This window comes from Hordeum vulgare, chromosome 4H (genome assembly GCF_904849725.1).
Source record: "Hordeum vulgare subsp. vulgare chromosome 4H, MorexV3_pseudomolecules_assembly, whole genome shotgun sequence".
Classification (NCBI taxonomy): Eukaryota; Viridiplantae; Streptophyta; class Magnoliopsida; order Poales; family Poaceae; genus Hordeum; species Hordeum vulgare.
The window spans coordinates 9,941,851-9,965,950 of record NC_058521.1 but is presented as its reverse complement, the minus strand read 5'-3'; the positions used below and the strand labels follow the sequence as shown (position 1 = coordinate 9,965,950).

At 44.1% G+C, this 24,100-nt stretch overlaps 2 protein-coding genes across 2 annotated transcripts; one reads left to right on the top strand and one right to left on the bottom strand.

Annotated features, from left to right (window-relative positions):
• Window positions 1-7,572: 7,572 nt before the first annotated feature.
• Window positions 7,573-13,430, bottom strand: LOC123450175 (putative pentatricopeptide repeat-containing protein At5g13230, mitochondrial). The gene is made up of 4 exons (XM_045127559.1): window positions 10,948-13,430; window positions 10,817-10,825; window positions 10,660-10,728; window positions 7,573-9,268 (listed from the first exon to the last, which is right to left on the bottom strand). Exons 1-4 carry the CDS (start codon window positions 13,428-13,430, stop codon window positions 9,121-9,123), a joined length of 2,709 nt encoding a protein of 902 aa, XP_044983494.1. The 3' UTR covers window positions 7,573-9,120.
• A 6,726-nt stretch (window positions 13,431-20,156) lies between these two features.
• On the top strand, window positions 20,157-23,734 carry LOC123447194 (calcium-dependent protein kinase 9-like). Its single transcript, XM_045123775.1, has 4 exons — window positions 20,157-21,245; window positions 22,326-22,622; window positions 22,781-23,295; window positions 23,398-23,734. Exons 1-4 carry the CDS (start codon window positions 20,507-20,509, stop codon window positions 23,542-23,544), a joined length of 1,698 nt encoding a protein of 565 aa, XP_044979710.1. The 5' UTR covers window positions 20,157-20,506; the 3' UTR covers window positions 23,545-23,734.
• The last annotated feature ends 366 nt before the right edge of the window (window positions 23,735-24,100 follow it).

The window sequence follows — 24,100 nt, the reverse complement described above, 5'->3', positions numbered from 1 at the left end:
GCAGCCGCTCTTCCCGCAAGAGAACTTGGAACCGACCGCGCTCGGGCTCGCAGCCTCTCCAAGGACGCCGCACCTGGCATCCGCTTCCCCGACAGGGAAGAGCGCGGTGGGAGCTCCTCTCGTCACTAGTATTGCGGGTGGACGGCCATGGGGGGCTCCGCCTGTGTTGGTCTCAGGCATGTGGATTGGGGATCGAAGGTACGGTGGTGTGTGGTCAATTCTATCCCTGGATTGCTCTCGGCCTCTCCCTTATCCGATTGCTTGATGCCGCTGGTTGGCTGCCTAATTTGTCCCATCTGCATACGTATTGGGCTATCAGCAGCCCTTTGCTGATTTGCGCCATAACTACTTCTATATTTCAGCATTTTCAACACATAAGTCATCTAGCAATAGTTCTAGCAATGATTTTATTCGTGTGTTAGACCTGTTAAATTCAGTACATATATTTCAGTATTGTTTTCTGTTGAGTACCGATGTATTCTAGATCCTAAGGTGATGTAATATATTTTCACGTTTTTCACGTGTTAAGATTAATTATGTCTATTTGCAAGAGTACTGGTTTGCGATTGAGAATTTTTTCTCTCACAGAACAATCTCATTGCGATTGAGATTAATTTTCTCTCGCAAAATATTAATTCACTTTGCTGAATTATCTTGCAACTTGATACAATACCATCTCATTTAATTTGAGGTCCTTACAATTCAAGTTTTCACTTAAACATCAAGTTTGCAACATCATTACTATTCATTACAATAGTAGTGTATTTCTCTTGAGTACGATGTATTCCGAAGTATATGTATCTCCATGTTCGCTACATGTCGAGATTAATGCGTTTATTTGCAATTGGGATTTTTGTTTTCTTGCAAATGAAAATCAATTCATTTTATTTAAGCATTTGGCTTGATACAAGCAAGAATTGATATGCAAAATTCTAAGTGTTGTTTTTCAAATTGATGTTTTGGGATCACAAGGTAGTGTGTAGATCTACTGCACCATTTGCAGATTATTCACCATTATTGTGAGGTCTACATCTTGTCAATTTTACAAGATGATTACCTTCAAAGTGCTCTTCCAAATATTAATATGTGACTACCTCTAGATATCATAGGGTAATATTGGCATCGATTGTAAAAATTTACAAACTATCCACTATTACTGCAAGGTCTACATCATGTCACTTTGACAAATGATTACCTTCAAAGTGATTTCATACATTTAGCATAACATAAGGTAATAGAATTATAAACATCTAATGACAATAGTCAGACTATGTTTTCTATTACTCCGAGATCTACACCATATTGGTGATTATCTTCAAAGTGTTATCATACATAAATTGAGGTCTACACATATGGCTATAAGGCATCAGCCGTACTAGAACTTGCTCCTCCGAAGCATTCATTGTTGTTGTTCACTAAAATATTTTACTCGCATAGTAAATATTGTTCTTGCACATTTTTCTTGAATATATCATAGGAAACCATGAAAATATTTGCAAATACATGTGATTACCTTCTATTACATTCGTAAAATGCATGGTAATGGAGCCTACGTCACTATTTCTAATTATAGTGTCATCCATCCATCAAGATGGATACCATAATTTATAACGAGTGTCTCAAACACTATTGCAAGATCCACATCACATTGTGATTGTTATTTTCATAGTGACTAAGCAATGTTAAAATTGCAAAGTCTATGTTTTGGCCGTGACTCTAAAGTCATACTTATCTCATGAATGAAGCCCAAAACATTAGCAACGATTTATCGCATGCACTATATTGAAGGTTTACACCCATGTTCACCAAGCATCACCTTGGCGTATTTTTCTCAACAAAATCATTTCATCCATATATTTTATTTTACTCCAAGAAGTAAATTAAATAATGCATGATCATTTCATGTAACACATGGCTATTCTACTGATGCACATGTGCATTTTATATGTCAACAACTTCACTTGGTTCTCAAACTAAGTACATAATGGATGAATATAGATTCACCTTGAATATTCGCTTAAGAGAAACATCCTGCCATGAGCACATCGTGAATGATCTCCCATTCGTTTTTCAAAGACATCAAGTCTTATTGCGGCTCACAATTCTGTCACCTTAATCAACTTCAAGTTGAGATCTCATGATCAAAATCTTCATATGCAGATCCGATTGAAAATTCATTAATACACTTTACATCCTCTAATGATGGTACTACCATTTTCCATGATGAAGGAACATGGAATTTCTTAAAATCATCAGACTCACCCCACAGGTGCTATATCATCATTTGAAAATCTTATTGGTAGTGAATACCAAGTCAGTGGCGACGAAATATATCCATGAGGGCTTCAAAGTAAAATGGTGGCTAAAAGACAACCAAAGACATAATTACCTCTTAATACGAATAGATCATTTTCAAATGATCACAAAGACAACTCTCAAGTTTGTCAAATGTGTGGTTACATAAATATCGTACATATGATTACCAAACCCTCAAACATATGGTAAAACCACATTGCAAATTTATTAAAAGGCAAATAAGTTCATTGGGATATTTGAAAATTTGCAAACATACAACCAGAAAATATTCTGGTAAATGATGTTCTCAAATCTTCATAACAAGGAGAACCAAAAATATAGTGCAATAAAAAAATGATCAATTCTTTTGTGCCTATGATATGTTTGCGTAATTCATTTTCAGTAATATGGGAGACCTCATGTAATACCCCGATTATTCTCAAAATATTGTTTGCCTATACTTGTACTACTGCATGTAGTGCAATATCCAATATCCTACTTCTTGGACATTATATTTGATAAATTTTTGAATGTTTGAATCAAATCATACTCAGTTTTGTTGCGTACAAAATAATTTTCTAAATCTTACAAAATATTTGGCTTTAAGCCTTACAATCCTGGTTTGGGATTGATTAGAAACATTATTGGCAATTCTATTGGTCATAACGTTTTAAGTTATAATATTTTCCAAATCAACAGATTTTATGTGCACTGCATGTGCCATCGGGGAAATAAGTTTTAAGGCTCTCTCACCTTAAAAATTCAAATGAGCCACTCATTCTTACTCGAACACATTCAGAAGATATGTGGATTACTCAACCATTATGTGGTATTATATAGATAATTCATGGTACTCATGGAAACATTTATAAAATGATTTCTAGTGTGTCTCTTGTCACACAAAACCATGAATGATATAAATAAGAGCAAGTTATCCTAAACAAGGGATAAATCCATTCGAATGGACAACTTCGTCGAACTCATTTCGCAAGCAATGTCATATTATATATAATACTTTATGTACATACCGAGAATGATTTAGTTAAATATCTTATCAAAGATAGTGAAATTAATAAACATGACCAAACTTATAGAATTGTAAATTTACCAGCCTCTTGCTGGACAACTACGACCTTACACAGTGTAAGTTGATCTAAATCATACCAACTGCATATCATCCTACTTTCCCCTTGTAGTAATTACGTGGAAATCAACAAAGTATTTCCTATCTGGGATAATTCGGTTACATACTGATATCACCACTCGAGCATGCATCAATGGGCCCTCATAGAAAATTAGGGATCTATGTGAGAAATATTTTTTTTCGTCAATCAAAATTATTCATAGCCTGTATGCTGATTGCATCAGCAATAAGGACATTTCTGGCATTAGGGGGAGATTAGTACAAAAAAGAATGCCGAAAAATAAATTAGAAATGTTATTTACATTCAGTCCTTATATCCACGTACTCAAAAAATCTGAACAAGAAGTTTAGAATCACATATTTGCAACACATTGCAAATCTGCCACATACATTTACTGATGACAAAGGTGTCACTCAAATTTATATTCCTGCAGTAAAGTGTAAGAAAGAGTGGAGGTAGCTGATAAATCACTCTTCTCCCCAAATGAGATAATGAGGGGGAGAAATCTGAACACATGAGATATAATCTCGCATATGCTTCCGCGGAAACAAAGGAAATCAAATCCTCAACCAGTAAATGTAATTCAACATCAAGTTGAAAGAAACCTCACTGGATGTTCATCATCCAAAGCCCGACATAAATGTGCACAAATGTTTTGGTGTCGGGACATCGAAACACCTTGACTCCATTGTTGTAGGAAATCACAAGGAGTTAAAAGGAATAAATATATTTCCACAAATTTCTACGATTCCACCAGAATCATATAAAATAAAGACTACATTTGTCGACATACATTTCTTCTAAAAATTGCTAAAACCTTTTGGGCCCTGAACCAAAATCCATGGTAGAGCGCCTCTTGCACTCATATTGATTCACATAAGAGGAAGCAAGTAATGAAGAATAGTACTCGCTCATCAAAGAGTGTTATTTACCACAGTAATACCTACTCCTCATAAGTATATCTTCCATATGGAATACTAAAAACTTCTCATTCATAGACAAAGTCAATGAGGTGGTGAGAAAGCGAGGCTTGTAGCAAAAGGGTTCACGCAGAGACCCGCCATCAAATTATGATATAACATACACTCTTGGTATGAGTGGAATTCAGTTTGGATAATAAATATCATTGGTAGTACAAATAATATTATCCATGCAGTTAATGGATGCAGTAACTACATACTCATATGAGTTACTCATTTTGGAAATTTATAACGAAGTCCGTGATGGGCTTATAATTCCATATCCAAAATAAATCGCAACATATTAGTGTAAAATTTTAGAAGTCACTCTATGGCTTGAAATAGTCGGAAATCATATGATACTACCGACTAAATGATTTTCTTCTTCCGAAGGATTACTCAAAGAATGATGATTGTTTATGTGTAACAAAGGAATCCCAAATTTGAATTCCTTATATCACCTCAGTATATATCGATGAATTCATCATCAATGTCTCTACAAGACCTAAACATATATAAAATCATCTCAAGACGAAAAATTTGGATTTAACCAAATTTAGCTTAAGTTTACAACCTGAGCATTCTCTCAAGAATACATATCAGTCTACATATATCCAAAACATATACGAGAAGTTCTATTTGGATATATCATATCAATAAATGATATGTATGGTCATACAACCCTAATAGGATACAAATCCATCCATACCTAGGGGTGATAATGAAATGATATCAGGACCTAAAGTTCTATATCTCACTAATGTCAAAGCACTCATATACTTGCAAACTACGTCAGGCCTGACACTATATTTGCTATCTTTATTGGGAGTGCAACCCCAAACAAAAGATATATGGTTGATATAAGTACTATCATCTTATATCTAAAGATTACAGTAAATCTTGAATATTTACATCAAGAAATAGAAGATATGACCATGATGTGATGTAATGATATTGGCTCTTTATTTGATCCAAACAAGACTGAATTTGCTATAGTAGCCTACATATGGAAGTCATGTAAATAGGACTTTAATGGTTATTCCCATTTATCATTCTAACAAAATTGCTTTATCTAAAAGCATTGCAAGATATGTATGGCTCGGCAGAATGATTAACCACACTCAAAATCATGTGGTTGAGATTCATCAGAATCACATAACTTGATTTATCAAGATACTTTCACTTGTGTTACTCAAATACCTATAGGTTATATGAAGACCAATATCATAAATCACATTGCTCGAAAATTACTTATCCTCACGAATTATAGAAAAGTGAGGAAATAATTTGCAAACAAAATATTGTTATAATCCAACAGATTATACACAATCTCATGTTCATGTCCATGAAATTGGTATGAGACATCCTTCATATTTGCAAAGTTCAGGGGGAGTAATCTCCCAAACTATAACCTATTAACAATCATCAGATTGCATATATTGTACTCTTTTCCCCTTGATGAGTTTTCCCTAATGGTTTTCCTTAAAAGGTTTTTAACGAGACAATATAAACACAAGTGTCTGTATATGTCATATCATTTTCTCCTTATATTTTTCCCACTGGGTTTTAAAGGAGTTTTCAATGGCATGTCAGATGCACTTTTTTCCTTTATGAGTTTTCTCTCAAAATTTCTCATAATGGTTTTAGTTGAGGAAATATGTTATCAAACATCATATGTTATACTTTCTATTTTTCCTACCGAGGTTTTTAAAGAAAGTACTCAAGACATATTTATTGTCCTCTAAACTCAAAGATGAGTTTTATCCTTCTACAAAGGTTTTCTCAAATGAGTTATCACGAGACAATAATCATTATATGTTGTATCATTTTCTCCTTATTTTTCCCACAGGGTTTAAAGGAGTTTTAGCAACATATCTACACTATTCTTCTCATATTTTCCCCACAGGGTTTTTGGGGAGACTCAAGATTATACAAAGGCTTTCACAAGATGAAGATGATGAACATTCTCAAAGACGCATACAAAGAGAAGTCTTTATCAAGATGATATATATTGATAGAGAAGCATTGATTAGGGAGAGTGTTAGGAATTAATTAATTATATTAATTAAAGGGTTAATCCCTGCTTATGTCGGTTTCATTTTTGGGAACCGCTCCTTTGTAACCGCCTTTGTACCAGAGTATATATACCCATAAATTCATCAATGAAATGAAAGCAACCGTTCCATCATTTGCTCTCTCTCCTTCCTTTTGCTTTTTACAGTAGTCTCGGGTGGAGCAACGAACGTGTCCGAGCGGCCATGTACGTACACCGGGATCGGCAGGGCACCAAGCAGTGGCGTTCTGGCGTCCCCATCTAGCCGAGCACGTACACCGCCCACCAGCCACCAGAGCCTGGTGTGCACGCTCGCGTCGGCCACTAGCTAGCCCATCATTTTTACCTACACCACTGCATCGGCTATTCCTACGCGCACCCCAGTCGGCCGCCACACTCAGCTTCGCCCTCGCCGCCGGCTTCTCGAGCTTCACCGCGAGTCGGCAAAAGCGACGAACGGGCTCGTTTGCTCGTCCCTGAGGTGGCTGAGGCATTCCCACCATGCAGTACGCGGATCGGCGGTGACCAAGACACCGCATGCCGGGAACAAGACCGATGCCGACGCCGACGCTGAGTGCTGACTGATGACATGGCAGACATTTATTAGGTCAAAGTCGTTAATCCAAGCCTCACAGTGCCACATCATCAAATCCATTCCTAAAAATGACCTAGGCTGGCCATAGTGGGTATCATAGCTACCATCCCCGTCACGGTTTAGAACGCACGGTTAAGTTTGCGTGCATTTCCACAACACATAAGGTTTAAGGCGCATTGCATTTACTCCTAGCATCTAATTAGTACTTCGTTATACTATTTCTATATGCATGCGTAGTGTGAATGCTATTTTCCAACTCATTTTACAGCCAATCAATAACCACCTAGGTTCTGAAAAAATTCCATGCACGTCTTTTAAACCGTGACGGAGGGAGTAGTACCATAATCTTAGGACTAGCAAACATGATGATGCGGCACATAATTAAAGAAGAGAGAGATGGTTAAAGTAACATAGGTAGATACCGTATCAGGCTGCTCATAGTGGGGAGTAACTAAGAGTAGTAACATGATGTTGTTATTAGTCTATGTTACTACCTTCATAGTGGGGAGTAACATACATGTGGTGTCATGCAAACAAACATTTATTAGGTTGTAGACACATAGTGCATTGAAATATGTGATGTGATGGTAACTAGCTATGTTACCACTACCATCTCTCTCCACATTAAATACTTGTCACGTCAGATTTTTTGCCCACGTGGCGTTGATGTTACTACTTAGTTACTCCCCACTATGACTAGTCTATCATGTTAAATGATATGCTACTATGTGTCGTGCATGTTAATAAATAAGACCATCTATGATACTAATATACATTATGAAAGTAATATTATACCATAGTATATGATATTCGTCACTATGAGTAACGTGAAGGTCGAAAACAACCCGGATCGGTAAGGTCAAGGTATAGACTTCCCGGATTTCAACGCCCTCTGTAAACTTAAAAGGTTTAAATCAGACTTCACTTTCTTTCATCCAACTTCTCATGCTTCGTTCTCCTGCCGCTGTACCAGTTCGTAACCACTTGATCTAGCTTCAGTTGTGGTCGAAATGAGGCCAGATAATATTTATACCGCCATGTGACATGACCACAGGAAAACAATAAACTATTTTCTTTTTTTCTTTTTTACCGATTTTTTCCTTTCCTTTTCTACTGTCTTTTGTTCAGCTTTTCTAGATAATGGGCTGCTTTGTTAGTATTTACAAAACTGTGGTGATTCTTTTTCTAAATTACACTGTGGTAATTTTAACATAAAAGAAGTTGTTGACGTATCTTGATAACTTATGCGTAATGCATATCGATTTTTTGCACTATAGACATAATAATTATGTGTGACATCATAGTGAATTTGACCCTCGAAAAAAGTTGTTGAAACATACCCCAATATAACTATCCAATAGCACGATAATTTACGCATCAACGACCTAATAACCTGCACGCAAAACCGAGATAATTCCGGTGCCATCGCCGTCACCTGTTGGAGGCTGCCAAACACGTAGAGCTAAACGGCGGAATCTCTGCCTGTTCCTCCACGAATCGTCACGTTCCGCCGCGAAAGCAACCGGCGCTGGATTCCAGAAACATCTGCATCAGTGACTGTGCTGGACAATAACCAGGTCTGGATAAACATTATCACAATGGCCCCATATATATAAAGCTGAAATGTCTGTCACGCACGCACATGAAGGCGATGGAATTCTTTGGTTGCATCTTGCATGTTAGTATGTCTGCCACGTAACGTACCATGTTAGTATGTTTCCTGCAGGCAGCCCGTCTCAGGCTTCATTCATCACCCTGCATGCCATCAGCAGCCACAAGTCAAGTCAAGAATCTCATTTCATGGTCATACAAGTACTGATCAGGTTCCTCATGCCAGGCCTTGCAGAGAGATTTGCTTTGATGCCAGGAAGAAAACGATTCCCCTGCGCATAAACTCCATTAACAAATTGAGTTTAACACCCAGCTAATCCCAACTAGCGCCGCTCAAGGACGACAGATTATAGGCATGAGGACTTACTTGCAACCTAATGAAATGGCTGTTATTTGTTGTGCAGAAACCAAGTGCGTAAAATAAGTCAATTGTCTCCGGGCAAGAATTAGAGGAGATGCAAACTATGTAGCACTACAAACTACAGACCCAACAATCTTGCAGTACAAAGCCTTCGCAAGTACCTGACCAGGCGGATGAAGAAACAGTTTGTCGTCTTCCCGGCAAGATGCACCGATTCTCCGTAGCTCAAAGGTTGCCGGAATCTCGGATCTGTGGGACACGTACTGTTTGATACCAAAGAGAGACAATGCAAACCAGATCCTCATACAAGTAAGCACAAATGGTATGAGCCAGATCAATAAAAATAATTGCAGAAAGCATCCTGTATCATACCATCTTCTAGCCTGATAACACAATACAGACGCGCTAGTCCACACAAACGTACGAAAGCATGGTTACTGAATATAAGTACAGTATATTTTTCTTTGGGCTAAAAGATGCATTCCTCCTAAATCGGTATAAATAGATAACTGTACCTCACAAGATAGACAGCTATTTTCTCAATTGATGCTAGCTCGTGAACTGCACCCTCAGCGGCACCTGACTTATTACTTTGTGCAGTTGACCTTACAAATATGCCATATTGATGGTGCTCCATGCGAACGAAAAAAAAGGCCTTAAAAATGTACTCGTTGCTGGATGCAAGTGAGATTCTGTAGATCTGCTTAAAGAGACCGTCAAATCTCTTTTCTTTGGCTGGAAGATCATGAGAATTGCATTCTTCAATGCATGAAAACGTCAACCAGGTGGGACAATATGTAATCAGATCTTGGCGGTTCCATAGAAGCCATAAGATACTGTGAAACGCATAATCTGGACAATCTCACCAATTTCTGCGACTTCCAATAATTATTACAGGAAGATAACACACCTTGGGATCCACAAGCGTACAACAACAAATGTGAATCAAACAAAATGGTATGAACCTACATCCCTGAACTTTAAACATCAAATACGCAGCTTTTATCTATGCTTCATCGATCCTAAATTTAGCGAGCTTCAATATTCGCACCTGGTCAACTTTTTAATACCTGAGCACTAACCAGGAAAACAAACTGAAGGTGTCATTCTACTGTCCGTTGTGATGTACAAAAGTACAATGGTGTTCAGTTCGCTGATCCATTTCAGGGTACCCAAGAAAACCATCGATATAAAGGCAGTATCCACAGTTTGCCAACTAAATCCCTGTCCTCAGGAGAAAGATGAAATGTTCTAATCTCTTTTGCTATCATAGCCAAAACGACCCTCTCTCTTTAATCTTCATCGATAATGACAAGGCAATTTAATGATCAGAGGGTTTCACGAGAAACCACACAAAACATGATGATTTCTGTATCCTTCCATGTAACATTCTGGACAGGGTTGTCAGGTTTAATCAGGGATGAGGCCTACCATTTGGCTCGTGCAGGTGCTCTGCGGTTGCGTGTTCTAGTTGGGATGTGCACTAATACTTTTCTCTCTGTCTCCTTTTCTAATGTGCTAACCCTTCTACCTTTTCAGTACATTGTGTTTTCCCTAAAGAAAAAGATTCTGGAGAAGGTACATATACATCACATTGAGATATGTTCAGGGAAAAACCTTTGGATCTATTCCATGTTTACCTTTGCTCAGTCCAGATCAAGAAAGCCTCTCTCTTTTGGGGGCAAATTACCCTGCTGATTGATGCCAACCTAGCACGTTAAGGCAGAATTGATGAACACAGATATCATTCAGAGATCAATACAGAATTTGAGTTCACAAAGTGTACCTGGTACATACATGATTCGGCTGAACAAAGAGTCCAGCAAATCATCAACACAATCATTTCAACCAGCAATCCAGTATTAGTAAAGATGATGCAAATCAATGAGCAGTTCCCTTCAATACATGAATGAGCAATGGAATATCACCAGTAGTCAGCACATGAGCATGTTCCCTTGTCAAAATGATGAAAGCGGTTGATGTCCCTCACAATAATTTCCTGTTTTACTATGTTGGATATCACCTTAAATATGGCATGGCAGTCCAAGCAGGAGCGCAAATTCTTCATTATCCGAATTGGATGGCCAGGAGGCGTCATCACAAGCCCATATGCTAAAGCCAACCTCTCACTATGCACCCACAGCATGCGAGCCTTTTGTTCCACATCTACGTCATGCAACACTACATCAGTATCAGGAACATAACCTGCCCTATGGGTTTTCAGGTTTAGCCATTCTAGCATAGCATGTATCACTCGCATATCTGGATGGTCTTCCAACCCTACTGAAAAGGCATGAACTTCACCCTTCATCTCAACCCAACTAAGACCAGTCTCCTTCCTTACACCTATATTCCTCATTGATTTCCTCAAAAGAGCAACCTCGTCCAAATTTCCAGCTGCAGAATACATGTTTGATAGCAAGACATAAGTTGTCTCGTCTTGTGGTTCAATCTCAAGCACCTTCTCTGCAGAAAATCTCCCCAGATCCACATTTTTATGCACTATACAGGAGCTAAGCAATGCACGCCAAACCATAGCAGATGGTGCTGAAGGGATATCTCCAATAAAGTTCAGAGCATCATGCAGACGGCCAGCACGTCCTAGAAGCCTAACAATGCAAGTGTAATGCTCCATGGATGGTTTGATGCCATGATCAAGCTTCATGGAATCAAACAGAGAGAGTCCTTGGCTCACTAAACCTGTGCTACCGCAGACAGACAGGAGAGCAACAAAAGTGATGTCGTTAGCTTCAATACCACTCTTATTCATTCTGTCAAAAAGTTCTCGGGCATCTGCAGCATGTCCATGAATAGCATATCCAGAGATTATGGAATTCCATGAAATCAAGTCGTGTTCTTTCTGAGTTTCAAATATCTTGCGAGCATCCCTGATGCATCCACACTTTGCGTATGAGTCAATAAGTGCATTACTTACAATGGTGTCACTGTTGAATGTGGATTTCTCAACCAAACAATGAACCTGGCCAACATGGTTGATGGATGCGGTGCTCGCACAAGCCCGGAGCACGCTTGAGAATGTAACCTGAGTTGAAGGAACCAAAGCAGCACGCATCTCACGGAATACACTCAAAGCATCTTCTCCAAAACCAGACTGGCTGTAACCAACAATAACTGTGTTCCAGCTCACCTCGTTGGCATCCCGCAATGACGAGAAGATCTTGAGTGAGCTTTCCATGTCACTGCACTTGGCATAGAGATCCATTAGTGCATTTCCAACAAATAACTCAGACTCGTGACCAATCTTTATAGCATTGCTATGAATTTGCTCGCCTAGGTCCAAGAGGGGCATGTTGGCACAAGCTTGCAGAACACTTGATAGACTAAATTCATTAGGCACCACAGAAGACCGCATCATTTTGATGAACAGCCCGAAAGCCTGCTCGTTCTGGTTGCTCTGCGCGTACAGGGATATCATAAAACTCCAGAGTATAACATCATCATGGTGAACCATCTCGAAAGCCAAGCGGGCATCCTCAATCTTCCCACACTTGGCGTACATATCAAGCAGCGCACCACAAACGCGAGGCTCGACATCATAAAGCGTTTTCACTGAGCAGGCATGGATACCCTTGCCAAGCGCAACCGACGACAAACAGACGGCCGCCCTGAGCACACTGGTCAGCGCAAAGGGGTTGATCTTAGAAGCCGCCAGCCTCATCTCCCGGAAAACCTGAAGCGCGTTCTCCGGGCAGTTATTCTCAGAATAGCAAGAAACCATGGCAGTCCAAGCAACGGCGTCCTTACCCACGATCCCGTCAAACAGGCGCCTTGCGTCGCCGACGGCCCCGCGCATGGAGTAGGCGTCGATCAGCGCGGACCCGACGAAGGCGTTCCGGTCATGGCCCAGCCTGCACGCGCAAGCGTGCACGGCCCAGGCGAGGTTCAGAGCGTCCATGGCGACGACGAGCTTGAGCACGGAGGTGAGCGCGAACTGGTTCACCTCGTGGCCCTCCAGCCGCAACCTCCGGAACAGCGCCGCGGCGGGCTCGTACTGCCCGCGCAGCGCGTGGGCCTGGAGGAGCGTGACGAAGGACACCGTGTTCCGCTCCGGCAAGCCGTCGAACACCCTGCGCGCGCCGGCGAAGGGGCCGAGCTTGGCGTAGAGGTTGAGCAGGACGTTGGCGCAGAAGAGGTCGAGGCCGCCGCCCCGCAGGACGTGGCCGTGCACGGCGCGGCCGCCCCGGGCGTCGCCGCGCGCCACGCAGCCCTGCAGGAGCCTGGCGCACGCGTGCGCGTCGACCCCGGGCCCGGGCACGGGTGGTGGTCGGGCGAGCGTGGTGAGCTCGTCATCCAGCCACTGCAGCGCCGCGCTGGCCGTGTGCGCGCGGCGGTGCGGGGACCTGCGGCGAGGGATCTCCGGGAGGAAGCGGCTGCTCGCTCGCGGGAGCATCGGCCGTGGCGGGCGGCGGCGGCAGCGCAGCGACTTTGTGTTGGTTCAGTCACCAACCCAAATAAAATGTATACCCAGTTTTGCCTCGGTTATTACAGGCGAAATGCCATCCCACCCAGAGAACCAGTCCCTTCCTCCCCTTGTTTTTTTTTCTCCATTTCCATCCGGCGCGGCCATGTGAGAGGAGACGCCTACAATGGCAAGCTAGGGTATTTTAGGAGCATACCATATCATCTTGATACGAACCCTCCTCCTCGGACGCCGACCCTCAACATCATCAGATCATCTCATATGATCTTATACCGCAGTGGACCGCATACCGCGCATGCATTTAAAATTCTCGTACTCCTCACCGCGGTAGAGGATGCAGTCATTAGGGCATGCATGTATGTTCTGCAGTCATTAGAGATTTCATAATAATTGGACAATATGTGCATGATCGCCGACTTGCCGCGGCTTCAAAGGCATTGGCCGACGTCGGCAATGTCGGCTCCGGGCATGCTGACGCATTGTTAGACGGAATGCCCGACCATGATCCGCTACAATCTTTGCCTCCTTTCATACTTGCATTCATAGATTTCTTTTGTTGCACATACCAAAGGATCAAACTTGTAGGACGATAATTAAATTGTGATACATATTATAGGAACAATTATTGCAATACATGTTAAATGATGGTCAAGAGTCTTTGAAATTTACCATGTGGGATACCAATTCCTCGGTGTTTGAAGTTGGAAAAACATCACATACTAAAAAGAAGAAAATTTGTATGAAAGTAGTGAAACCAAGAGCTCCCACATTTACACAAATTGAAGATGTTTTGCTGTACGGCAATTGATATAGCAGTAGCATGGACCCAATATGTGGAACTTGTTAGGAAGTATTAGTATTAGTCTATAAGTCCTTATTAGTCTATTAGTATTAGTCTAGGAGTCCTTATTAGTCTATTAGTATTAGTCTAGGAGTCCTTATTAGTCTATGTTTACTTTCCTTGCACCTCAAGTCATGTGTAATATATATATATGTCCCTTGGGCCTTCAATAAAGATAAGTTGTTTTCTTAACATGGTATTAGAGCTTAGGTTATTTTTTTCGGGCGCCGCAACTCGTCCTCCCGATCCAATCTCGCGCGTCGCCGCTGCTTCCCTCTCGTGGTCGGATCTGGCTGCTCTCCCGTCGCAGTCCTCCCTGTCGTGCTCCCTCACCGCGTGCCTCTTGACGAGCCGTTGCTGACCCCGTCCTGCATCGGATCGGGCCACCTCTCCCGTTCCCGATCCTATAAGGATCTCCCTGCCCGTGCTCGAAGCCCTCCCAGATCGAGAAGGAAGAGCGGGGAGGCCCGTCCCGCAGGCCCTGGATCCCGCCGGCCCCCGCGGGTCTTTATCCCCGGCTGCTGAAGATCAGGCCAGATCCCACCGGCCCCTGCCGGATCTCGCAAGGCCGCCGCTCTGTCCCGCTGCGTCAACGACACTACTCCCAGATCGCCCACTATGGCCGCTGCAACGTCGCCTCACAGCCCCGAGTGGCTGCTACAAGTCAACCACCCTGCAGCAGGGTCTCCCATCCAGATCGATGCGCTTGGCTGCTGGATTGGGGTGCTGCTACGTTGTGCTACCATCTACTGTGTTTCCTGTTGTGCGTTGCTGGTAGTGCTACTCAGCCACGTGATGCTACTAGACACACCATGGATCTGGTTTCCACAGTACAAAAATATAATCCTTTATGTTTCTTCCGCTGCCATCATCCCTAGTCTCTTTTTTTTTTCTTTCTTTTCCGCTGCGTCCACCAAATCCGTTCATATTTTGTGTTTTCTCATGCCATGCGAGTCCACCATACCTTAGTCCGTCAGCCTTTCTTCCGTCCTGATCCTTTCTATGCAACTTTTGTGGCCTACTTGCCCTTGTTGTTTTCTATAGGATTGTCTGGACTTCTTTTGCATTGTCGATCTACGTCCATCGTGCCTTATCCGCCGAACTTCTTTCGCCGACGGTTGTCGTGGACTATGATTTTCCACGCAATGCTTTATTCTCTTGATGTGCCATCTTCTTTTGACAACCCATCTTCTCTTGATACTTATCTTGTATCTTAAAGTGATGCGACGTCTACCTCTGATGTGCCATCTCTTCGTTCTCTCCTTCGGCGACTCGACAAGTTTTGAAGACTCTTCATGCTACGACGACACTCTCAAGACACAGATTTGGATTATCATTTTTTTTAGTATTACACTTCTTCAAATGCAATGCTATTGCATACGCTTTGCATTTGAGGGGGGGTGTTAGGAAGTATTAGTATTAGTCTAGGAGTCCTTATTAGTCTATTAGTATTAGTCTAGGAGTCCTTATTAGTCTATGTTTACTTTCCTTGCACCTCAAGTCATGTGTAATATATATATGCCCCTTGGGCCTTCAATAAAGATAAGTTGCTTTCCTAACAGAACTGAGCAAAAAGGCGAGAAATATTGAGACAATTCACAAACTTTACCAGAAGCAAAACCACTATGTGAAGCCACACCAATCTCTACTAATCATGTTTTGTGTTATTTCCAACATAGATGGTCACTCATCCAAGAGGTCATGAGCAAATTTGTTGGTTATCTCAAACAATTTCTTTGTCGGAACCAAAGCGGCATTGAAGTTCCAACACCTGCATGTTTGATGGTGGTATCGTCCATCAAGTGAAGAAAGAATTCACTTTTTCATATTGTTGAATGAAGTTGAATGAGGAACTCAAATGGCAAACCGTCCTCAAGTGGCAAAATTACTTTTATCTTATATCCAATAAGTGTTAGTTGGTTACTTGAAAAATTCCACTCCTGCAAAACCAAAAACAGTCCAAGGACTTGACGTAGAGGGTTTATTCTTTTACAACATGAAGTGAGCACAATATTATGGTTGGGTGGCTAGAACATGGACTAAATCAATTTGTTCAGATGTTTGGCATGACGGCTTTGACGTTGATACATCTGAGATATCTTCCATCTTCTCGAGCTTGCTCAATTTGTTGCTTAAGATATTTGGCGAGGAAATTGATTAGTGTTGGCCCTACATTAAGCTTGTACAATGACAATAAGTATTATTTACATCATGCAGAAACAGCGTGTGCCATCCAACTGCACATGTACTTGATGTCAATACTAAAAGCTTGAATCTCGAATCTGGTGCCCAATATTCTGCTAAAAAGATGATATGGTTCGAACAGACCTATTTTTCGCGTGATCTTTTTAGCTCTATTGACACGACTTCAGATACTTGTCCCAAATAAATTTATGGGCAAACAAAAATTGTAATAACATGAAGAGCACTAGTTAATATGGTAGTATGATAACACATGTAATTAGTTTCTTTTTTGTTGTTCAAAACATTAATTACTTTTGCTATACATTATGCTTTGCAATTGTTTTCTTTTATTTGCAGAGTTAGTAAAGAATTTGAAACCAAACTGACTTTATTTGAAATAAAGGACGGGCCGGCGCTCCCGGTGGCATCGAAACGTCTCTACGCCGCACAGATGCAAGAATCCGTGGCTGCTGGCAAGACGCTTAACCAAGAGCAGAAGGAGGCGATGCGCTCCAAGCCCACCCTCGCCGCCATCATTGACGATCTCGAGCACCTCTGTGCGCCGCTTGCCGCCGCACTAGTCAAAGAGCTCTCCACTGTCAAAGCCTCTGATGCATGTTCTTGGTCCTTTAACTCTTATTCCTTCATCTAGGACGAGCAACCGCTTAGTTGTTAAATTATGTTGCTGCTTGGGTGGAGGTCACGAGACGAGAGCGAAGGGGAAGAGCATCATATCAAGAGAGAGAGTTTGTAAGCCTTATATAAAACTAATTAACTTGGCTTGTTATTATGTTGCAATCCACTAGCTTGCCTCTAGCTACGACTTGTTTTGTAGCTGCAATCCAATGACTACATATGGTTGTTTGATAAATATAGAATCTTGGTCGAAAGTAGCTTCAGGCAGTGCTTATTTCGATGCCTTGTGGTGCTTCTTTTTTCTGATGCGTGAGTCCCTTTTCTGGTTCATTTTGTTATTTTGATTAGATTTTTTTCTGTATTGTCGGCTTCAATAGTGCTTTGCATCGTCGCTTTCTAGTGTATGTTTCCCTTTGTTAGTTTTGGTGCTTTCTGGGATTTGTACTCGCTTTTCTTAACGTTTTTTTTTCCGAAATGCTAGCCGAGAGTTGCACCAATGAGGGATGGACGGTGTCACCGTAGCCGACAATGCAGAGTTGCAGCTGAGTTTTTTGTTTGTTTCAACGAGTGCTGCCTATGTCTTTTACAATCCTGGTGACTTGTTCTATGTGACGTATTGGGTGTCACCGTAGCAGAGTTTCGGCTAACTTTTCTTCTTGTTTCGACGAATGGTGGCTTTGTCTTTTACAATTCTAATGACTTGTTCTATGTGACGTGTTTGGTGACATCCTAGTCGAGTTGTGGCTAAGTTTTCTATTCCCATGGGTATAATCGGACCAATAAAATGTTTCTTTTTTTAGTTATGTAGAGATCGGATGTAATGTTCAAATTTTTTAAGTAATAAAACGTCCTTTAAATTTTTTTGTTTCTCTTTACACACAACATCTAGTTTGTATAGTGTTACGAAGAAGATTCTGGTAGGACTTTGTTAGATAGCTGACCTAGAGAACGGTTCTGGTTTCTTGTGTTCTGAGAACTCTCCGGCACGGCGTTTCAACACATATGTTTATTTGAAGCTAGGTTGTTAGCACTTAAAAAATACTCTCTCTCTGTTTCTAAATATAAGTCATTTTAGAAATTGTACTAAAAACTACATATTGATGTATATAGATATACCTTAGAGTATAGATTCACTCATTTTATTCCGTACGTAGTCCGTAGTGATTCTTTCAAAAAACTTATATTTAAAAACGAAGGAAATAATGACATAGGCAGCAGCAATGGGCCAGGCTCTTGCTTTGGAAGGGAACCATGGATGGCCAGATGCATCATTCTGCCGTGCTGCATGACGCCTCATGCCTTAATAATCATGTGTGTTTAGGCTGTTTGACCGTTGCCTTTCCCGTTGTTTAATGGGTTATCTTAACCTTGAGCACCCCCAAAGCGGAAACAGGAAATGGCAAAAGCCCCCTGTTTTCTATATCTGCCGGCCCTCCGGCCTTTGGTATCTTGTTTTCAGAGAAAAAGAACACTGAAGATACAACCGTTAGAACGACAAGTAATATGGATCGAAGAAAGTATCGTTGTCAGCCCGTGCCATATGCAGCGCCATGTCGTTGTCCATGAAGATGCAGATGCTATTGACGCCTGCTTTGGGCTTGAGATGGCGCCCTTGATAGGCCAAATCCCGGTAGGCGGTAGCTCAAGGAGAATGATGCATGGCTACCGTACCACCTGCACCATTATTTCCCCTGTCAACGTCCTTCCTTCCTTCACCCTCACGCCTTCATGCCGCTGGCGCCGTGTCACTCTCTCCTCTTATGCTCGCTAGCTTTCGCACATAACTGCTGCAGCTGACAAGAGAAGAGATCCCGCAGCTCAACGGCCCGAGATCGAGGGGACAAGCCATTGACCCAGCTCACCGGAGACCAACTCATTGCGTCGACCCTTAGTAATAATTAGTGCTGTTTCACAGCAACTGACTTAACAGATCCAGCCCTTAAACTACCGTGGATGCGTCCGTGCACGTCGTTAAACTGGTTGATCACATCTTAAAATTTTCTTTTCGCTACTATACACCTTATTTAGCATACGTCAAAGTCATGCAACTACGTAAGTAATGCACTACCCAAGTCATTGGGCTATAAAATTTGGCATCTGTTAACCTGCATGTTAGATATGAAGAAAATCATCAACTTCTGTCCTTACCTTTTCTGACATTTTTGCCGCCCTTCTCACGATAGTAGCGGTCCAAAACGCAGTATGGATCAAGCTGGATCAGCTCATTGTCGGAGCCGTCTGACCCATCGGTGTCCTCCTTCTCCCCCTTGGGATGCAATCCGGACATGACACGGACCGTCGGTTTCTGCTCTCGGGAAAGGACGCGCGTGTTCCTCCGCTGTTGCTTCTTTACAATCCGGGTGTGTATGGCTTCCTCCTCTATGACAGTCGAGCCACCGCATCAACCGCCTCCATCGTTGCCATGTCGGCAGTGAGCCGGGCCTCGGCCACCGTCATCCACTCCTTTCCACGGTAGGCACACCGGTCCCGTTAGCACTCATACTTCGACGGAGCGGTGATGGGGAAAACGAGATTGAGATGCTCCGGAGAGGACCGCGATCGGCGATCCAACCTTGAAGGATCCGAGCGCCCGACGCGCAGACGCAATGGACTCGCGTCGGACAGATCCCGTCGTCAGTAAGGTGTTATCTTTCCAGGAGGGACGGAGTGCAAGGCATACATCCATTTCCTCATCATATCCGTGCAGGATGACACTCCATTCGACGGGCTCAGATCCGTTGCGCCCGCGTGAACCGGATCCGATGTAACGGACGCGTCTAAGCCTTTTTGTATCCGTTCTATATTTAAATTGAATATGTGGATGTTTGGTTCGAATTTAAGACGCTATATCATTTGTTTGTCAGTCAATGACCGGGTCGTCCGCTCGGGTACGAAAGGGTTCGAGGCTAGGGATCCTCTCCAAAAGCTGTCCAGGGCAGGTCGGCACAACGTAGGCACGAAGCAAAGCTCCTCCTTTCCTCCTCTAGACACCTCCGAATTTGTTAATGGATCGATTGAACATCTCTAAAAATTTGTTAAATAATGATAGTATAATTGCCAGTTGATGGCTTCCCCCTCTCGCTGCCGCGCTTTAATTGGAGTGCATGCGATGCATGGACCCTTTCCCTCCTCCCTCCCGGCGAGCGATCGAGTAAATATCAGGCACGCACCAGCTACCTACCAAGCTATAGCCAGCTACACGACCAGCGAGGGAACAAGCTCGGTCCTCCTTGAATCTTGATCACAGCGGCTGCTGCCTGCAGCCTGGAGCGACAGCTGCATGTCGATCGTGTCTGCGCCACCCATGCACTAGCTAGCTTGAGGAAGCGGTGGAGGTGCAGAAGCGTCTGGAAGCTTCTAAGAGGCCGTCATCGGGGTCGAACCGATGGGCAACGCGTGCTTCTCCTGCTGCGTCGCCTCGTCCCAGCCAGAGCGAGCGAGAGCACGGCCGCAGGACAGGAAGAGGCCGGCGACGCCTCCAAGACCGAGCGGCAGCAACACCGCCAGGGCGAGTCCCAAGCCACGGCCCCGGCCGCGGGGCAAGGCGAAGCCCAACCCGTACGCCCAGCGCGGCGGCGGCGGCTCGGCTACCTCGGCGGCGCGCGTGCTGGACGGCGTGGTGCCGCACCACCCGCGGCTGCGCGTGACGGACAAGTACCACCTGGGGCGCGAGTTGGGGCGCGGCGAGTTCGGGGTCACGCGGCTCGCCACGGACCGCGGCGCGGCGCGGGAGCGGCTGGCGTGCAAGTCCATCCCCAAGGCGCGGCTGCGGACCGCCGTGGACGTGGCCGACGTGCGCCGCGAGGTGGCCATCATGGCGTCGCTGCCGGACCACCCGGCGCTCGTGCGGATGCGCGCCGCCTACGAGGACGACGACGCCGTGCACCTCGTCATGGAGCTCTGCGACGGCGGCGAGCTGTTCGACCGGATCGTGGCGCGCGGGCGGTACACGGAGCGCGCCGCGGCGGCGGCCGCCAGGACGGTGGCCGAGGTGGTGCGGGCATGCCACGCGCACGGGGTCATGCACCGGGACCTCAAGCCGGAGAACTTCCTCTACGCCGGCAAGGAAGAGGACGCGCAGCTCAAGGCCATCGACTTCGGCCTCTCCGTCTTCTTCCGACCAGGTCCGCCTGCCTGCCTGCCTGTTCCTTCCTTTGCTTGCTAGCTTGCACAACTCCTCCTCCTCCTTCCATTTACACAAAATTCGTTCTAAACAGTTTACAGAAAATTGTGTTCGAGTAAAATAAAACAGAGAATTATGAACTAAGGCAATGCCAGACTAAGGCCTAGCTGTTGTAGGCTTATATCATTGGATTTTTCGTGGCGTTGTTAGTGGGAGTGTGTCTATGCCATTTTTACAAACTGGTTTTTATGTGCATACTAGTTTATTGGACGCAGCAAATGTGGGCGAGACACGCCACACGCCTCTTGCGTTGCGAGTATGGTTGGTCTCCACCACGCGGATACGTTCGTTCGTCAACCATCTTGAGTGAACATTTCCCCTCCGTACTAAGTTGGTTGACAGTCTGATGGATGGTTGCCTCTTCAAGCCTTCCAAAGTCAACAGAAGAAACAGGGATGCACACAGTTCGCTCAAGACTACTTCTTTCAATCTTTCAAGTCAAGAAAAAAACTTCTTTCAATCTTCACTTTTTCTATATAGAAAACTTTATATCTTCACATATATACTTCATCTATCCCAAAATAAATGACGTAAATTTAATATTAAATTAATACAAATTTTGTACTAAAACAACGACACTTCTTCAATTCAGTCGAGCCCACTACACATGCTAAGGAAAGGCCCAACAATTTTGCATGCATGTTTTTTTAATCAATCAATCAATCAATAGTACCCATCTGGACCGCGACGAGAGCGAAAACTTAGCAAACGATCCTTTCTAGGTCAAATAAGTGTATTCTCCTTAGTGTTACTTGAAACACGTGCCGAGGTTGTTTCTTCTATTTTTTTTTCAAATAATGGTAGATGCTAATACGAAGTACTCCCTCCATTTCTAAATATAAGTCTTTCTAGAAGTTTCATTAATGAACTACATACGGATGTATATGGACATACTTTAAAGTGTAGATTCATTCATTTTATTTCGTATGTAGACCCATGAAATCTCTTAAAAGATTTATATTTAGGAACGGAGAGAGTAGCTGCGAGACCGAGTAAAATCTGATGTGCATGCATGGTGCAGGCGAGCGGTTCACTGAGATCGTGGGCAGCCCGTACTACATGGCCCCGGAGGTGCTCCGGCGCAGCTACGGCCCCGAGGTGGACATCTGGAGCGCCGGCGTCATCCTCTACATCCTCCTCTGCGGCGTCCCTCCCTTCTGGGCCGAGACGGAGCAGGGCGTGGCGCGCTCCATCCTCCGCGGCGCGCTCGACCTCGACCGCGAGCCCTGGCCCCGGATCTCCGACAGCGCCAAGAGCCTCGTCCGCCAGATGCTCCACATGGACCCCCGCAAGCGCCTCACCGCCCGCCAAGTCCTCGGTAATTAACCATGCATGCATATCATACGTGATCTCAACTCAAGCATGCGTCAATGGCGTCTATGCTATGCCTATGCTAGCTCCATCGTCGTCAACAGTGGACATACGCTCATCGACCATCTATCAATCTAGTACTTACGTACGTACGCGTGCATGCAGCGCACCCGTGGCTGCAGGACGCGAAGAAGGCGCCGAACGTGCCGCTGGGGGACGTGGTGCGGGCGAGGCTGAAGCAGTTCTCCGTCATGAACCGCTTCAAGAAGAAGGCGATGCGGGTGATCGCCGAGCACCTGTCGGCGGAGGAGGTGGAGGTGATCAAGGAGATGTTCGCCTTCATGGACACGGACAACAACGGCCGGGTCACGCTGGAGGAGCTCAAGGCCGGCCTCGCCAGGGTGGGGTCCAAGCTGGCCGAGCCCGAGATGGAGCTGCTCATGGAGGCCGCCGACGTTGACGGCGACGGCTACCTCGACTATGCCGAGTTCGTCGCCATCACCATCCACCTGCAGCGCCTCTCCAACGACCAACACCTCCGCAAGGCCTTCCTCTTCTTCGACCGCGACAGCAGTGGCTACATCGAGCGCGCTGAGCTGGCCGACGCCCTCATCGATGACTCCGGCAAGGCCGACGACGCCGTCGTCGACCACGTCCTGCAGGAGGTCGACACCGACAAGGTACTCCTTACCTCCTTACCGGAATCGTACAAGCTGTTATGATCGTTCCAAGATTATTCTGAATCTATATATACTCCGTGATCGTCGATCGATGGCGTGCAGGATGGTCGGGTCAGCTTCGAGGAGTTCGTCGCGATGATGAAAGCCGGGACGGACTGGAGGAAAGCGTCACGGCAGTACTCCAGGCAGCGCTTCAAGTCGCTCAGCAACAGCCTGATCAAGGACGGCTCCATCTCCATGGCGCGCTGACCATCCGCCACACATACATTCATGTTGTACTTCCGACTTCAGATGGTCGATGTGATGCTTGGTTTTTGTTTCATACGCCAGTTCAATTGAATTGGATTTAGTTTGTTCCAGCGGTTTGTTCGTGGTATTGTGTCTGTGGTGGACTGTCTGAATCTTCTCAGGATTAACGCGGAAACGACTTTGGTCTGATCGTACGTTGGATCATGCCTGTAATAATTATGTGTGTTAGAAGATAGAATGAGCACCAAAGGACGGGGACATACATCTAAAGAGAGGGCTTTTGCTCTTTCCAGTTTCCGCTTTGGGGAGTGCATGCTTAAGCGAAAGATAATGGACAAACAACAAACATGATTAAGGCATGAGGCGCGCCCTGGATCGTGACAAAATGATGCATCCATCCATCCATCCATCCATGATTCCCTTCCGTTCGAAAGCAAGAGCCCGGTCCATTGCTACTGGCTTTTTATTGTTACATTTCAAATTCTCATAACCTATCATGAAAGAAGCAAATGCGTTAACACGGCGTTGGAGAGTTCTCATGACACAAGAAACCATA

Coding starts and splice junctions, on each gene's coding strand:
- LOC123450175 (XM_045127559.1), bottom strand. CDS start 13,430: ATGCTCCCGCGAGCGAGCAGCCGCTTCCTCCCGGAGATCCCTCGCCGC. Junction 9,269..10,659: donor TTGATCTGGACTGAGCAAAG/GTAAACATGGAA, acceptor CGTGTCCCACAG/ATCCGAGATTCCGGCAACCT.
- LOC123447194 (XM_045123775.1), top strand. CDS start 20,507: ATGGGCAACGCGTGCTTCTCCTGCTGCGTCGCCTCGTCCCAGCCAGAG. Junction 21,246..22,325: donor CTCCGTCTTCTTCCGACCAG/GTCCGCCTGCCT, acceptor TGCATGGTGCAG/GCGAGCGGTTCACTGAGATC. Junction 22,623..22,780: donor CACCGCCCGCCAAGTCCTCG/GTAATTAACCAT, acceptor GCGTGCATGCAG/CGCACCCGTGGCTGCAGGAC.